Raw genomic sequence first — 17,481 nt, forward strand, 5'->3', positions numbered from 1 at the left:
TATAAAGTTTTAAGAACTCCATACACACAGTATTTTGTACCGGATAATTATGCGATATATTTTTCTTGTGACAAAGGTCCCGCTTCGGGCCGACCGTCTAAGCTTCTACTGAATATATGTTGGGAGTGTCGAAAGTAGGAGTATGGGGGGGGGGGGGGGGGGGGGGCTGGAACTTAAAAGAAGCAAGAAATTAGATTTGGTTTGAACGAAGGTCTAAAAAATATCAGTTTTGTCTTATGAATACGAAACAAATATGATTAATTCTTCAAAAGATTGTGCCGATAACCTCACTGCTGCTATGTTTATGTTTAGGTTACTGTAATCAGCAAATTATGGCGCGTTTATGAAATGAATGGTTTTTACGGATCAGACTTTAAAATCGGTTGTTTTGTTTATGTTAATTTCATTTAATAAATGAAATATTATGTAAATAGAGAGTCGTTAAGGTATTGCATCCACTCATACCTGTCGATTCGAGAAAAATAATGCGCAGGTCTTAGTTACTCGCGACTTCTCCCATACTAACTGAAATAGTTAATTGCATGGAGACAAAAAAGAGAGAATATATCTTAGAAGACATTTAGGATTAAATAGCAATTATCATAAACACGTTGTTTTTTGTGTAATTGTCACAGATTAGCATTTCCTGTCATTTAACTATGTTGACTACACAATTAGCGTATTCTGGCATTTGAATTAATGCAGTTACTGTAATATGGCAGTTAATACATTCAACGGTAGTAATAACCTGTAATAATATGGCATACAAATTATACATTAGCTTAATTTTTGCATTCCATTCCTGACATTTAATAATGTGACATACAGTTCATGCAATTCTCAAATATGGCATAATCGTTGTCATGTTCTGCCAATTATAATGTATAATTACCAAAAACAAAAACATTGTAATTTCTAATTCTGAGTCAGTTTTATGCTTATTTCTGATGCCTCGAAAAGTTTAATAAAAAAGGACAGCAAATGTAATGACATACGATAATTTGTCGGTATTTGTAGACATGCATAATCATAATTATATTCTTTTTTTTAAAACCTTCATTGACATGCAATAATGTTCGTAAAGAAAATGGATGAAATATTTTCTGTCATTTAATTGATGTTGATTTAATGCGCACACATTATCAAACAATGTTTCGTATACGGTCTTTTCAAAGACCTAAGTCAGTAATTTTGAAATAAGCCAAATGATTTTTCAATGATGAGATCTTTTTCTTTTATCTTTGCCTAAATTAAACGATACCATACCCTCCATGGTATTTGATTTGTGCAGGACAAGAATATCTAAATAACATTTACATTTATAAAATTCATAAAACACGTGTGTGATTTTTATTGTCCAAAAAGTTTATTATGTGAGATTTAAACAATTTTGATGAATTTGTATCTAATTCTAACACTGACTCGTGTCTGCAACATTTTTTTTTGTCGTTGGAATTGAACTTGTTGGCCATATAGTTTTGGAATCTGAATAAGACACTATATACTAACAATGGATGGCAATCTTAGTTTATTCAAATGGCCATCCTTAAAGTCTTTACCAGCATTTAGTGACTCAATAAATACCAGGTTTTTTTTTCCAATTTATCGTAAATATCTCCAAGGAAAATGACAAAATTTTAGCTTTTAAAATTAGGTCATTATAATTTTAGTGTAAAAAAGATAAAGGTGCCTCTTGACAAAAATGATTTATTAAAAATGCATGTTTATCCTAGTTTCTACCAGATTCGTTCAAATAGCAGTAACCGATAGCATTAAACCATTATTAAAAAAAAGAGTAAAACGCACTACAATTCAAAGGGCTATAACTCTTTCAGTCTTCAGTGTATTTTTCTTGTTATAATTTATTTCTTTACATTTAAAGGCGGTTAGTCAGGTTAAAGATATGTATTTATTCGAAACTTTCCTTACTGATCACTTACACATACATGTGTTCACCGAGTGCTCGACACATTTTAGATTTTCACCGTAATTTCAAAATTTAATTCTCTTTTCCTGGTTCCCTAAGGGTTGCACAGCCATCCATCGCAAGTAAAGCCACCGACCGCAGACTTAGCCAATCACCACAAGTAGAGCCACACCTTGCAAGCTACTTGTTGACCTACGTGTTTAGCTATAATATATGTATTCACCAGTATAATACATTATATCATTTAGTAGAAACATTTTATCAGGGTTTTTTTTTCATATTACCTGATAAGAGGAATATCGACCATGGACACCATCTTGGGTTTTTTGGCTGCCAGTTTTTTTTTCATTATTCTGGTAAATTAGTAAATCTCAGACACTTGTAAAATTGCTGGTTCATATTTAAATCTAATTTCATGCAGGACCCTCGCATTGCTTGCCATAAGTTTCCGTGTTATATTTTCTGGTTCTTTTGGATCATGGTGCCCATTCAGTGTCTTTGCATAATAGAGTTCCGCTTAAGATGTATCAATTGGGCCTGATAGGCGTTCCATATTTCAGAACCAGGACCGACTTGATCAAACCGAGTCGCTATTATTTTGCTCAGTGGCGTTATATATTTTCAAAGGCTCTTCTTACAGATTTTATTATCATATCACATGTTTCTTCAATAATTTTGCATATTTGACAATGAGTACAAGGAAGAAAACACAGATAGATTTTTAAATTTATTTCAAACAAAATGTCCTCGAGTACAGTTTGTTTATGATATTGTAAACATCATAGCAACTTTTAATAAACATTTAACTACTTTGTATTACTCACTGACCTATTTCAAAGGTTAATGTAAACACTTTCAGGTATTGTTAGGAAATACAAGACAAGTCCAAAAAATGGAGCAGACGACAAGTATCAGACTAGTTGCAGACTTTTCAAAAGTCATGGTCAAACAATGGGTCCCAAGGACGACATGTAAACTATATTTTGAACGACTATATAATGCATGCAAAAAATAACTATAACAACTCAATCCAGTTTAGAAAGGGTTGTCTCTATTATATTGTGTAATATTGCGCTGTTGGTTGGTCGGTGGGAGGAACATAAAAGTTGTGTCAGACGACTATAATTTTCCTGGTAGTTTCTTTAGAACTGCGAAGAAAATCTGACTTCAAATACCAATTTGAATCATATTCAGCTACAAAACTTTACAAATATACGACATATACGAATATTTGACCTTGAGTTTTTTATCAAAGATCAAAGCCTTACCTATTAAACTCTATATTCTATTATTCTTAATTGTATTTTAATTAACTTATTGTGATTTTCATTATTGCATAAAATTTGAACAGAGGTAAGTAAAAGTTTGTGACTACCTTTTTCATTGCTACAAAAGAACTGAGAAAAACATTAACTATAAGAATGTTGGAATTCAAATGAAAATAGATTGGTTTCGATACTTTCTTCACAAAGAGACTGCTTCAGTAACCATTTCATGACTGAATAAGAAATGCCTTTGGCACTATTTGAAATGAAAATAGGAAATATGAGTTTCTGTCACTTCTGTCATAAGTCGCTGCTTTCAGTATCCAATTGTGCAAATGTCTGAATCAGGAGAAAAACTCTTGGCACTAGCTGATAACTGCACCACGGAAATAGGAACAGGTCTTCTCGTTATCACCATTTTTTTCGAGATGGAGCCGGGGTTTAGTACTCGTGTTATTTATCAAAACATTGTACCCCTATATAAATAAAAATCATACTATCACAGAAAAAAAACAACAATTCAAATATTTGAATAATAACTTTTCCCTATATCTGCAGCACATTTTTAAATTTACAATAAATACTAGAATTTGCCCTATATAGTCATGTATATCATTTAAAAATACACAACACAAACTATGAACTGTATGTCTATAGATGATAAAAAAACAACCTCTGTTTGATTTAATGTATCATGTAGTTACTGTATTTTATACTTATAACTATCAGTATAAAGCAATAAAAATGAAAATATAACAACCTAAAATAATTTAGCCAGAGTAGCCAGAACTAACCCTAACCCCTAACCGTTCTGGCTACTCTGGCTATTCTGGTTGCTCTGGCTAAATTCCCAAAAATCTAAAATACATAGAATGATTTAATCTGTTGCCTCAAGTAAATCTTGCATTTTCGTGTTAAGTGTCAGTAATTGCTCAGTGAAGAAAAGAAAAAAAAATATACGCATGACAGGAACTTAAGTTTTAGAGACGTGTATTTTTTTAAAGAAAAATACCAAACTGTTTGTACATATGTAAAAAAAAAATAAAGATTCAACATTTCGCTGTAAACTTATGACTAATTTACATAATTTATTCAACGGAATGTTACCACTAAAAGTTAACAGGAAACCATTAATATTGTTTAAGACAGACATGGAGTAATGTATGCAGTAGAAAAGGGCAAACCATCTGCTGCAAACATGACTTGATTTATACTGAACATATTCATCAACTAAGAATGCAGTCTGCAAGAAGATCTTTAGGAAACACATACATGCATTTCTTTAGTGAAAAAACATTGCATCGAAACCCATGGTTCCCATTGATACTATACTGCTTACAAAACAAATAAAATACACTCAAGAAATTTAAACACGCTACATCTGACCATTGAAAAAAAATGTTCCAGAAAGATTTTTGCAGCCTGTATATTCATCATATCTAAATATATAAAAATCCGGGTATCAATCGTGCTTTTTTCTGTAAAATTATTAAAATTTCATAGCTGACATAATTAAAAACGTTTATTTATTGATGTCGCAAAAAGGTTTCCTATATCGCAGGTTACCCGGAATACTTTCGCCGACTCCCTCATACCGAAAAAAAGGAATGGTGACTGGCCCTGTGGCATAATAATACTTCCAAAAACGATTTTTGATAGACGCCTATTTTTTTATAAGAATAAAAAAAAATCGATAACGACTTGTATAATTTTTCAAAACAGTCGGGCGATTTTGACGGAATCGTGGTTCGTGAGTTTATACTCGACTTCAGCATTAAGTAACATTCCATTTTTGTAAATGCATGTTGTAGATCAGGTATGGCATGAATTACAACACGAGATACACTTGCATAGAGAGATGACAATTTTCATGTTTCAAGTATCACGAATGAAACCACTTTATAATTTGGTCGGATTTAATGAATAATATTTTGTATATAACAATGTTTTGATACAAGATGTAGGACTAAAATATATGCCGCAAATAGATGTTGCGGTTTTAACTTTCTTGAGTGTATCTCCAAATTTAATTGTGTGGTTTCCATTACAACACATGGAAAGAAGTTCAACCTAACTTGAATGTCTAGTATCAAAACAAATTCCCTTTGACAATGTCACTTTCATGTTGAGAGATTTGACAATGGCAAGCGCATATCTTTAGTTTCCAGTATACTGGACATATAATTCACATCTGATACCACTAGCTCTTGTGTCATTATATTCTGAATAAATATAAATATTCTGTGTTCTGCCGGTACCAGTTATTCTACTTTTCTCCGCACTCAACGTATGATTCACTGATTTATGCCATTGTTAATGACTAAATGTAGTTAGTCTTCTCTTTGATCATTCTTTTCATCATCGGAAAAAGGCTTACTCTTTGCTCATGCATGAATAACACCGGAGTTCAGTACAAACATGGCTGTCCCAATGTATGCCTATCAGACATAATTCAAGAGCTTGAACACAGTTTTACACGACTTTACTTTTCAAATGGACAAACGTTCCCACTGGTTTCAACAAACAATGAACATGTTACTTTTTGAATTGAAAAGGTCGCAATAAAATAAGTCAACAATAGTTTATGTAACACAATCACAGTCAATTTAGATCAATTAATATTTTGGCTAACTGATCATTACTGCATGATAAATTAATCAAATTAGAAGTTTTTCTGTCATTTGAGCGATTGTATTTTGTCGTTTTAAGTAATGCTCAAGAAAAATATCCATCATTTTTTTGTTTTTCAAAAACATCCGTGAAATGCAAGTTTGAGCATCACACAGAGGTCGATTACCTCGTGAAACTAAACTGACTCCAACGCATTTACAATATGAGATTGAAATTGCTGCGGCACACCGAATTCAGTTACATAATTGGACATTTTTTATCTTCCCTATATCATCTGCAACTATCAGCATCAATATAAATTTTGGCACATGCATAAAACACTACTGTTTACATCCATAAACGTCACACATGATCAACAAATCTCAATTTGTCGATGTCTCCTCACTCTTATTCCGCCATTTCTAAAGCGATAAGAAATAAACAGGACGTGTTTTTTTGTTTGACATTTTCCCAAATCGCACTGTCCGTAGAGATTTGTATTAACTCATATACTGTTACTGGCAGCTGGATCTCTCCGATGAGAAACGACAATCGCACCATGTAATTCTGTTTGATCAGCCATTATGTCGTCCACTGATAACACAAGCATTGCCTCCATGGCGGAATCGCGCGGTGCTTGGCGACCAAATCGCCGTTGAACAGGGGTTGGAGTTGGGGTTATGTGATTAGAATTCTGATGATGAATTTGTCGTCTATTGTTTCTAAAAGCTGGGAAGTCAGAGTACCGTCTTGTGGATGTTTCCCTAATCACAGGACCTTCCATGACTATGGGTGTTCGTATAACGGGTTTCTGTTGGGCTTCATTTAGTATCATTGTGTCAAAGTTGTTGTTCTGTATGTTAAACCTTTGCATATTATGCAACTGAATACGTCTTATATCGTTCAGGATATCAGCGAGTGAAATGATTTGTTCTGACTGTCCGCGATTCAAGCCCTGACGGAACCGATTTGGAGAGGTCCTTTGCACGAACGGTTGTAAGTTTGATCCCAACACTGTAGTACGCCGCTGACTGACTTGCATATTACGCGGGATAGTTTTGCGATTTTCTGGGAATACCTTTGGAGACGATGGTGTTGTTATTTGGTATGTGGGTTGTCTAACAAACGTCCTCTTTGTGTAGTTTGGAACGTAGGACACCGTTGTGCCATAGAAATCGCTTGGTCTTTTGTTTGTCCTTGATGTAGTAGACGGAGCAATATTTTCAGACACATGCAAAATACTGTCGAATTTTGAATGCATATTTGGTGTTGGTGGAACCGCTGGGGAATTACCAGCGTTATCTCTGTTGTTAACATCTGGCATGTTAGTGGTTGATTTTGTCACAACATCTGGCAGATTTATTTCCGTCGTCGTCTGCAAGCTATTTCCACCATTTAGCACATTCGGTATGGATTTTGACGGCGTTGTAATTTCAGCGCTGGACCTCCCAAAACTGTCTTGCGTAATTTCACCAAACGGTTTCACAGTAGTTGAGAAATCTGTCACAAGAACTGATGCAGTGGTGGTACTTTTTACATTTGTGTCAAATGCTCTTTCTTCTGAATTATTTGGATTTGTAGTAGATGGTAAATTGTCCTTAGTATTCTGTGAATTAGATGCCTGAAGTTTTAACTCGAAATTAAATCTAGCTTCTGGCTTAGCGTTTGTCATATTTCCTGTGTCAGAGGATAATGTTTTGTTTACAAGGGATTCTATGATAACTTTCATTCGATTAAATGGATCAGTCGCCTTCGCAACAAATGTTACAACGTCTACTTCAGAGTCTTCTTCGAGTGTTTTCTTTGATGATGTTTTATTACTAGAATTACCTGCGGAATAAGGAAATACTTTAGAAAAGTTAAGTGAATCCCATGGTGAGACAAATCTGTCAATGGGAGCTAGAAGTGTTTGTAGCGTTGTATCATTTACTTCCGCAAGTTTTAGACCTGTCAAAGATGGTGTGGGGCTCCCAGGATGATGCATATTATGCTGATGATGTTGGTGATGACCGTGCGCGTGCGAATGTGTTTTCTTGCCAGCGTTTGTAGATACATCCGGTTTTGACACGTGGCCATGTGTGTGAGAAGTAGAATGAATATCTGAACCTGTAGAAACGTGATGGTGGTCAGCATGGCCGGTGCTTGATACTTTCGTTTGTGAAGTTGGTTTAACTGAACTTGGATGACCGCTTGGACGACTTGAAGAAGCAGTCTTTAAAGAAACAGTTGGTTTAACGGGTTCGGTGAAGTGAGGCGTAGGCGTTTGAAATTGTGGTTTGTTTACACCGGAAAACGAAACAGGTTTATTGCGCGGCATAGGTATACGTTTTGTCGACTGGTTATAATGAAGCTCTAACGATTTGTTATTCCCAAAGGGGTATACAACCAGATAGAGATGTCCGTCTCTTATAACAGCGGTACCTGTGATTTTGTCAGTTATAGAGGTGACGTTAGGTAACTCAGGTGCTGCATTTGAACCGCCTGAAGCCATCTTAAGAAGGTGGTTAACATTGTCAGATAAGGATGCAGTAAGGTGTACTGTAGGTATTGTACCAGTATTATCTTGTTTCCCATCAGAAAACATGATATGAATGCCCTGCAAATGGACCAGTTCTTTTGGCGTTGGAGAAACAATTGATGGCGTTGTTGTTGTTTCTTGCGGAGTCTGAACGTAACTAGAAGACGCATCTTTCCGAATCAATCCCCGATTTGCCTGTCTAACACTGTTCAGGTCTGTTCCAGAAAGGCGTTCAACCTGGGTTTCTACAGATCTCGGCGTAGTTATATATCCATTGTACCATGTTGGTCGTGTTGTTTGCACTGCCACAGGGGGAGGTGTTGTGCTCCCTATTTTTATATTAAGTATGTTATCAATAAATGTTTTAGGAAATTTAGAGATAGAATCACCGTCATTCACACCACGTTTCGTAATTGGTCGAGTATGCATGGTAGATTTTTGGTAATGTGATCCCGCGGCGACTGTGTTAGTGCTTGGAAGTGTATTTACTTCATGATGAAAATGATCGCCGTGACCGTGGTGAGCATGTGAAGAGTGAGGAGCATGTGAAGAGTGTTGATTGAACTTCCCATTGAACAGATTTTCGAGCCGACCGGATGCTTTCGAGTTGATTACTTTGTCATGGATCGAATTTCTATTTGGACCGTTATTGTTTCCTGTGTTCATATCGTGCCCGTGCGGATGCGCTCCGTGTCCATGATCATGATTTTGGCTGTGTACTTGATGACCATGGCCAATGTCATGACCTTGATGACTATGACCTTGACCTTGAGTACCATGGTCGTGACCTTGATGACCATGATCGTGACTCTGAAGACCATGGCTGTGACCTTGGTGACCATGGTGGTGGCCTTGATGACCTAGGTTTTGTCCTGGGTCGTTTGCAGCACTTCCTAAGTCTCCGAGCAAGAATGCTATGTCTAGAGAGGGGCTGTTGGACATAAAAGAATCTGAGGGAGTGACACTCGGACTGGTTGTTGTCTCAAGAATTTCTCCAAGAAGTGTATTTAGATCCAAAGACATTCCATTTGATTGTTCAGGTGCGGTGCTGGCCTGATTTTGTAGCTGCCGTTCTTGCGACTGTCTATTTAAAAATTGCAGTCCATGCGGAAGTGCTTCAATGGGAAAATGAACGTTTCCATTTGGAAGCGCTTCGGAGGGTGGTGTGGGTGCATCTCTGTTTTGAAGTCTGTGTGCAGCATGTTCGTGATAAGTGTCATATTTTCCGTTATTAGTCTCATATTTTCCATTATTATTGTCATGTTTCCCATTATTATTATTATTATCTCCGCTATCACTATTATCGCTTTTCATGTCGGTAGTATTATTACTTTCACTATTAGTTCTATCAACCAAAGATCGTAGCTCAATCGCCACTCTGCCTGCCATTGCATCATTATAGTGTCTGTTGCTAGGGACTTCATATATGGCGGCGGCAGGATTAACTGGCGTGCCTTGGTTTTTGAAAAATGTATTTCTAGATGTTTTGTGGAAGCGACTGGTGCGCTTGGATGCTGGACGGTAGTGTATGTGCCGCCTATGTCCGCCGGACAACTCGTCTCTGTGGTAGTGTACAAGGTGTCCATTTTGGCCCAAATCAGAAGTTCTTAATGGGATACCTGCAAATATATTAAAACGGTTACACGCATTTGAATACAAATACATACATTTTTATATGATAATTTTTAATCGGCCATTGTTATAACACTGTCAATTTTGTATTTTGTATACTGAATAAATTACAATTTTCTTTTAAATGGGAGAAGTCATGCCCGAATGATTTAGGAAAATGACTTCGAGTAACTTGCCCCTCACCCCTGTCATCCCTAGTTCGGGGCGTAATGAGAGGAAGTCAAACGGCTGATTTGCGGATAGTCGGCCGTTCACTAAGACGTCAGAGAGTGCCTAAAACAATACCGGAAGTGACTCTGTATGACACTATAGGAGATTTCTACCCGCATTAAAAGCTCTTATGTCGTAATAGGCCCAGATTATGACAGGGTATATCAGTCACACATGATGGCACTAATAATTAATTCCAAAGTTTATTGGCAGCCAATGATTATTTTGCTAAAAGTGACCAATGCAGCATTGCCTACAATTAGTTTGCAAGAAACATGCAGCGATTTTGGTTACGGTCAGAAATAAACTTGATAGTGTTTCCTGTCGGTAAAAAGCAAACAGCCATTTTTTAATTAATAATATGGAATGAGGTTATATGCCTCATCGGTAAGATTTTCCATTCTAGGTTGTTGGCAAAATATAATACCAGTTATAGCCAAATGAAACATCTCGGACTGGCGAAACTATTGCTGATAAGTAACAAGTAACGGAACACCGAACACAGCGTATGTCCGCGTGCATTTAAGAAGATTTTTCTTTTGTCGTTTTAATATGAATATTAATTTGTTTAAATGGCTTAATGACTGGACTACTTAACCGTGGTATTTTATGTGCATCTTGTGAAAAAAAATCTACAAAAAATGCGCCATTTTGAATGGCTACATTTATTGTCTTTTTTGAGTTTTGAATCCACTTGTGATTTCACTTATCTTGAAGCTATATACGTTTTTTTTTATTTTTGTAATGAAGTGTACCGTATTCGTCCAGGTTTGTCAAATGTCACCTAATCATAAATGTAATTGAGACTTGAAATAATTTAAAATTCTGTCACAATACATCATCTTTCTAAAACGGAAATAAAACTGACTGTAAATATATGCTCAGTACAGTAAAATGAGCAGCAACATGAGAAAACCAACAGTGTGCATTTGCGACTAGCATGGATCCAGACCAGCCTTTGCATCCGCGCAGTCTGGTCAGGATCCATGCTGTTCGCTAACGGTTTCGCTAATTGCAATAGGCTTTGAAAGCGAACAGCATGGATCCTGACCAGACTGCGCGGATGCAAAGGCTGGTCTGGATCCATGCTAACCGCATATGCATTATATTGGTTTTCTCATGGTACGGCTCAAATGTATTTACTCAAGAGAAGAACGAGCATTTGTGTTTGGATCTCAGCAAAAAAGGAGATAATATTGAAATGCATGACACTAGATTTTTTCTCGTCTGTAGTGACACCTCTAAACCTGTCATCATTTCGGCTGAATGAAATAATTTCAATTAAGGTTTTGCAGGTATCATTGCGCGTGTGTTTTCTTGACAAATGTTTAATACGGCCAGCGGCGTGGATAAAACCCGTAATTCATACTATGTCGTTTTCAATCAATGTCAACTTGAGAACTCTTACGCAGTAAATTATCACAAAATAAGTAGCTGAAAATGGCAGACAAAACATAAAATATCTAAAATTAACATCGGACATGATACCAAAACATGTCACCACCGCAATAAATACAACACAGATCAATATATATTTAGCGAGACCATGTTTTGATTTTGTCACGTTTTGATATTGTGTCCATGATCCCGTATTTACCGCTACGTCTCTGCATGATAGCCGTTCAGGACAAAATGATATTTATTATATAATATTATACAAGATTTATATAGCGCCCTTTTCATGTCAAACGCGTTGAAAGGCGCTTTACGTATAAAGGCAGCCACTCAGGGCGCCAAATTCATCCTCTACCAGGACAGAAAGCCCCGGAACAGAAAGAGAGAATTTCTGTAGATAAGATATATCCGGTTAACTTAGCCTAGCTCTTTGCGAATAGGCATTCCGGTTCTTTTAGTGTTAAGTTGGACTAATACACTGAGTTTACCTAATGTTAACATATTGTTGCATTCTGCACATATCTAGATGTATTGCAATGATTATTTATCTTTAAATCTTGTTGTTCAACTGCATTGAAAAAATATACTTGTATAGAAAATATAGGCGTTCAATTAAATCAAGAAATTTTAGTTACTTTCCTTTTTTCAGATTTTCATTTCAAGAAAAATAAGCCCTCCTCCGCCTCCGCCTCCACCCCGCCCCTACCCTACCCTCTCCACAATCACCCCCCCCCCCCCCCCCCACCAACACACACGCACAAACACATTCCCAGAAAAATATTTCAAACCAATATACGTTGCTCGCGTTTACAGCGTTTTTTTTCAGACGCCAGTTTGAAGGGTCATATATATTTGCCTAAACAAATTAATGCATGACGAGGAAAAGCTATGTAGAAACTGCTATTTAGTTGTTTCAGCCTAAAATATACATCATAATATTCATAATTATGAAAAGAGTGATATATATTTATCACATATGACAGTCGAGAATGTATACGGCAAACTTGTTATTGTTTTAACTACATCATTATTAATCATAAATATGTCTGTGAAGTGACCTTTAAAAAAAAATAACATTATATATTAATAAGATTACAGTAACCGTAAAAAATATGTGACCTTCACTTTTTTGTTTTGTAAGCTACACGAATACTGAAAGCTAATTGTTCATAAAACCAGTCTGTGCAGTAACGTATATCAGTTTAACTAGGGCACCAGCTGTTCTCAATCAGCAATATGTAAATAATTGCCACCTTCCTGTTGCAAAAGGTGCATTAATGTCAGCAAAATAAAACAACTTATTCATCTCTAGAAAATATACTGATATACAGGTATTACTGATTTTAATTCGAAACCCCGAACGGTTTACTGACTGACTGTTTTATCCTGGATGCTTTACTGGCATTCAATGACTATTACCCCGAACGGTTAACTAGCAATCAATGACCATTTTAAGCCGAACGGTTTACTGGCAACAAATGACTATTACCCCAAACGGTTTACTGGCAACAACTGACTGTTTAACTTCGGATGGTTTACTGGTAACCAACGACTATTACTCGAACGGTTTACTGGCAACCAATGACTATTTTTACGCCGAAAGATTTACTGGCAACCAATGACTGTTTTACCCTGAACGGTTTACTGGCAAAAAAATGACTGTTCTACCCCGGGCGATTTACTTGCAATCAATGACTATTTTACCCCGAATGGTTTACTGGCAATCAAGGACTATTACCCCGAACGGTTTACTGGCAACCAATGACTATTTTTATGCCGAAAGGTTTACTAGCAACAAATGACTGTTTTAACCCGGACGGTTTACTGGCAACCAATAACTATTACCTCGAACGGTTTGCTGGCAACAACTGACTGTTAAATTTCGGACGGTTTACTGGTTTTACAACGAACGATGTATTGGCAACAAACGACTCTCTTACAATAAACGGTTTACTGGGAACAAATGACTTTTTCTACCCCGGACGGTTTACTGACAACAAACGACTATTCCTACCCCGCACGATTTACTGACAACAAACGACTATTCCTACCCCGCACGGTTTACTGACAACAAACGACTATTCCTACCCCGAAAGGTTTACTGACAAAAATGACTCTTTTACAACGAATGGTTTATTGGCAACAAATGACAGATTTCTACGGATAATTATCTTTTACAACCCTTGCTCATTGCGTACTGGTTCCGTGGTGGTTGTGTTGCTTTCAGAAATAATATGTTAGAATTTTATTCCGTCATAAAATGTAAATCTCTTATTATTATTTGTCATTTTACAGGGAAAAAGTTGACTGGTAAGTTCAGTGATAGGAAAGTGTTAACAGCATAACTCAAAAGATACCCGTGTAACTTAAAGCCCGACATATTTACAATCTTTCTCAGAGATGTTTAAGCATTACCGGAATGTTTAAGCGTCTGGGTTATTTAAGAACCCTTCATCTAGACTTTAGAAAAAAGTGTTTGATTTTAAATGCATAATTATATTCATTTAGATCATGAGTTTTGAAACTAATTCTGAACTGATCTTGAAACTACAACTTTGGTTTGTTATTGTCAATTAATGCGCCAGATTTGGTCAATTTTCACGTAATCATGTATACATAATTAAGACTAGAAATATTTTGAAACGCCGTCGCTATAATCATAAAGTAGTATACAAAATGGGAATAAATCTAAATACATATACAGTAAATTGGAAATTTTATCACCTTTATTTAGAGAAAAATGCAAATATGTCAGCAAAAAGGAAAAGAAACAGAAATACATATTGTCTCTCAAGAAAACGTATTGATATGTGGGATGTTATATTGTCTCCTTTTTTGCCTTCATTTACAGCCACATGAAAAAGTGGACCGAACTATCACTTTGCTATTGTGTAGTTCTGCATGGCCCACAAATGAGACAGCACTGACATGTAATGAGACATAAAAAAAACTTCTTTTATACCGGTATCTACTACATCAATAATTTTGTTTTCTTATCATTTAATGCCTTTTCTGGCAATATCGGTAAGTTAGCGCATCATACGTTATCACCACTAAAGAAGTTTAAAAACAACATATAATACTGTACTATAATGCAAATTAAACGTATGTATATTATGATCTTGTAGATTAAATGTATGTTGTATACTGGCATTCTGTCGGCAGCCTCGAGCGAATACGACAGGTTGCAGATCTCTTACTGGTTCGTTTGTAAATTAAACACGAGTCAAAATGTATAATCTCATTGCATTAGCATGCTTGCGGTGACGTATAAATTCAACGTTGATGTATATTACCCTAGTCAATACAGGCATGTCGAAAATGTGCATAGTTCATGGACATAAAATGTGCATAGTTCATGGACATACTTCGACAACGTAATTAACCTCATACATGGGAAGATGGACTAGAGTCACGGTTTGCCAAATTTAGACGTACGAAATTTAACAGTCCGATTGACATACATTTTTTTGTCATGATGTAAATAATGTTACTGTGATCCCTCCCTGGTGTGTCCCAAAACAGGTCGTGAAATTTAGACTTTATTACGTATTTTATAATACTTATCATAAATTATATCACACTCCAATTACTTTACCTTTTTTATTTTCGCATGCGAGAAACAAGACTAAACCACTTTGGTGTTTGTTATTTTTTGAGGACCAATTTCGCAGTTTTATTTTTGACTGTCAATGCGAAAAAGAACGTGCCATTGATAAGCTTTCTAGGGATTTCTTTTGAGGGAGTGTGATACGTGCAATGAATGTTGTACTTGGTTACAAAACAGAAAAAAGTAAGAAAACTCTTTTGATACTGGTTAACGTGACTATAAATGATCAATCATAAACACTATTCATTTGATTTTTATAGAAAAGCTGATCATGCCGTGGGCAAACTATACACAATAATTTGTTCTCCTTGTGATAAAGATGGAATATTATGTGATTCCTTTGTCCTAGTGTTTAAGCTATATATATTTATCATTTTTTGTGTCTAACGTTTTACCGCAATAGAAGGTACGTGATGTGACTGTTTCATAGCAACCCTTCATTTCAGCACTTCATGCTTACAATTTAATTTTTGTTAAATGATAAGCAGTCTGAGAAAGCAATTTCTTCCAATCACAGACGGGCAAATTGTAATTACAATAATAAAATAGAGGGCAAATTATAATTCAAATTTGATTTTAATAATCAATAACTGTTTAAGAAATAAGAAGCTATAAAATCAGCGTAAATTCCATAATAAAATGTAACTAAAATGTAAATGCGTTAAAATAAAAGACTTGAACTACTGTCAATGATGTAACAAGAAATAAATAGAGGTTATTTGTTTGTTTCAGTGTAATTTGAAAAATCTTTCACGAGTGGCATAGCCACGAGTGAAAACGTAACACATGGTGTTCATGAGTGAAAGGTATTTTGATCTTACAAGTAAAACAAACATTATTTTCTTTTTATTTCATGCTTTGACTAAAAATACCCATTTCAAAGTTTCTTGTCAGTGAAAAATATATCTGATATTTTTTCGCTGTGAAAATACTAGATATATTTCGATAATTCACTGAAAAATCATGTAATAAATAGAATCTAATTAATAGCAATCAAAAGTAAAAAATCTATGCATACCTAAGATGAGAGGTGCAGCTACAAATATCGTTAATATATATACCGTCCAAAATGTCATTTCGTAAACACAGTCAATTCCATTTCCACGAAAGCTTTTTTTTTCAATATATAAGTTTGTGGATTCTTTTATGGAAATAAAATCCCAACGATCAGCATGTTTAATATTTTCATTTCATGCTTTATTGTATTTACGTCCTGTCACGAAAGTAGAAACAGTGCATATGTTCTTCTGTTTATGTCTCTACCAGATCGTTTAATTGTACTCTGAAAATTGCACAACTCAAGTCCCTTTCCTATTTTATCTTTCGGATAAAATGAATTGTTAATGTTCCTTTCCTCCTCCGTAATGTAATAAATCCTTTATATGAGTAATGACAATAATCATTCCTTTGAACACGGCTTGTTGTGGTAACGTGCCTATCTTTCGATCTTCAAACAGTAAAAAGACAAATTACTTCGCAATAAATAAAATTGTCATTTTTTTTTTAAAGAAGTAAGATCGAATGAAATTGCTCCGTTGCCGTCGTTAGTGTTTCTGCGGATCCCTGAGATGTTATACTTGCCGGTTCACTGGTGTTTCTGCGGTCCTCAGTTGTCTGTATCTCATTTTATTTATAAACATTTACGCTGACGTTTTGAATTAACAACCGACCGGATTTTCAATGGTTAAACATGTCATTATGTTTCTTAATGTAATTTCACAGCTAAGCTGTTCGAAGTAAATCAATCGCGAATCCGCCGCTCATTATCATTTTGACAACATATTGACGAATGATAATGTAAAAATTAATTATGGCTTGTCTGGCATATTTCAGCAAATAGGATAGGTCAGCGCATGTCGACATGTTCTTTCTCCGTCAGTAAGTTATTTGTGGGCCGTCACGTTAAGATGAAACGTCTTAAGATTTCAAAATTTATGTTATGAATTAAAGGTACAGCTATGTAAATTAGAATATAATTCCTGTCTATGGAAAGAGAGATATAAAGAGAAACAAACGCCGTTAATAAAGCAAAACCTCAGTCGTGGTCCCGGAAAATATGCCAGGTATGAACGAAAGGTCTAGGCTAAAAGCAGATCCTTAAGAATTGTTAGGAAAAAACTTTTAAATATATAGTGCAGTTTTTATACAGCAGTTTATAAGTATAAAAAGGGCCAGAACATAAGATTATGTTTGTCTTAATAATATTCAAGATCACTATATGCCTAGGACTGTGGGAAATTTTATCCGGGCAAAGCTCACAGTTAACAAAATTTTGTAAAATTTCAAAACTTTATAATCTGGACTCAGTTTTTAA

At 35.5% G+C, this 17,481-nt stretch overlaps 1 protein-coding gene across 1 annotated transcript; it reads right to left on the minus strand.

The window, feature by feature from the left end:
• Positions 1 to 4,267: 4,267 nt before the first annotated feature.
• LOC123566483 (filaggrin-2-like) lies at positions 4,268 to 16,947 on the minus strand. The gene is made up of 2 exons (XM_045360624.2): positions 16,186 to 16,947; positions 4,268 to 9,939 (listed from the first exon to the last, which is right to left on the minus strand). The coding sequence occupies exons 1-2, from the start codon at positions 16,241 to 16,243 to the stop codon at positions 6,308 to 6,310; spliced, it is 3,690 nt and encodes a 1,229-aa protein (XP_045216559.2). The 5' UTR covers positions 16,244 to 16,947; the 3' UTR covers positions 4,268 to 6,307.
• Positions 16,948 to 17,481: the final 534 nt, after the last annotated feature.

The sequence above is a fragment of the Mercenaria mercenaria genome, chromosome 8, assembly GCF_021730395.1.
Source record: "Mercenaria mercenaria strain notata chromosome 8, MADL_Memer_1, whole genome shotgun sequence".
Classification (NCBI taxonomy): Eukaryota; Metazoa; Mollusca; class Bivalvia; order Venerida; family Veneridae; genus Mercenaria; species Mercenaria mercenaria.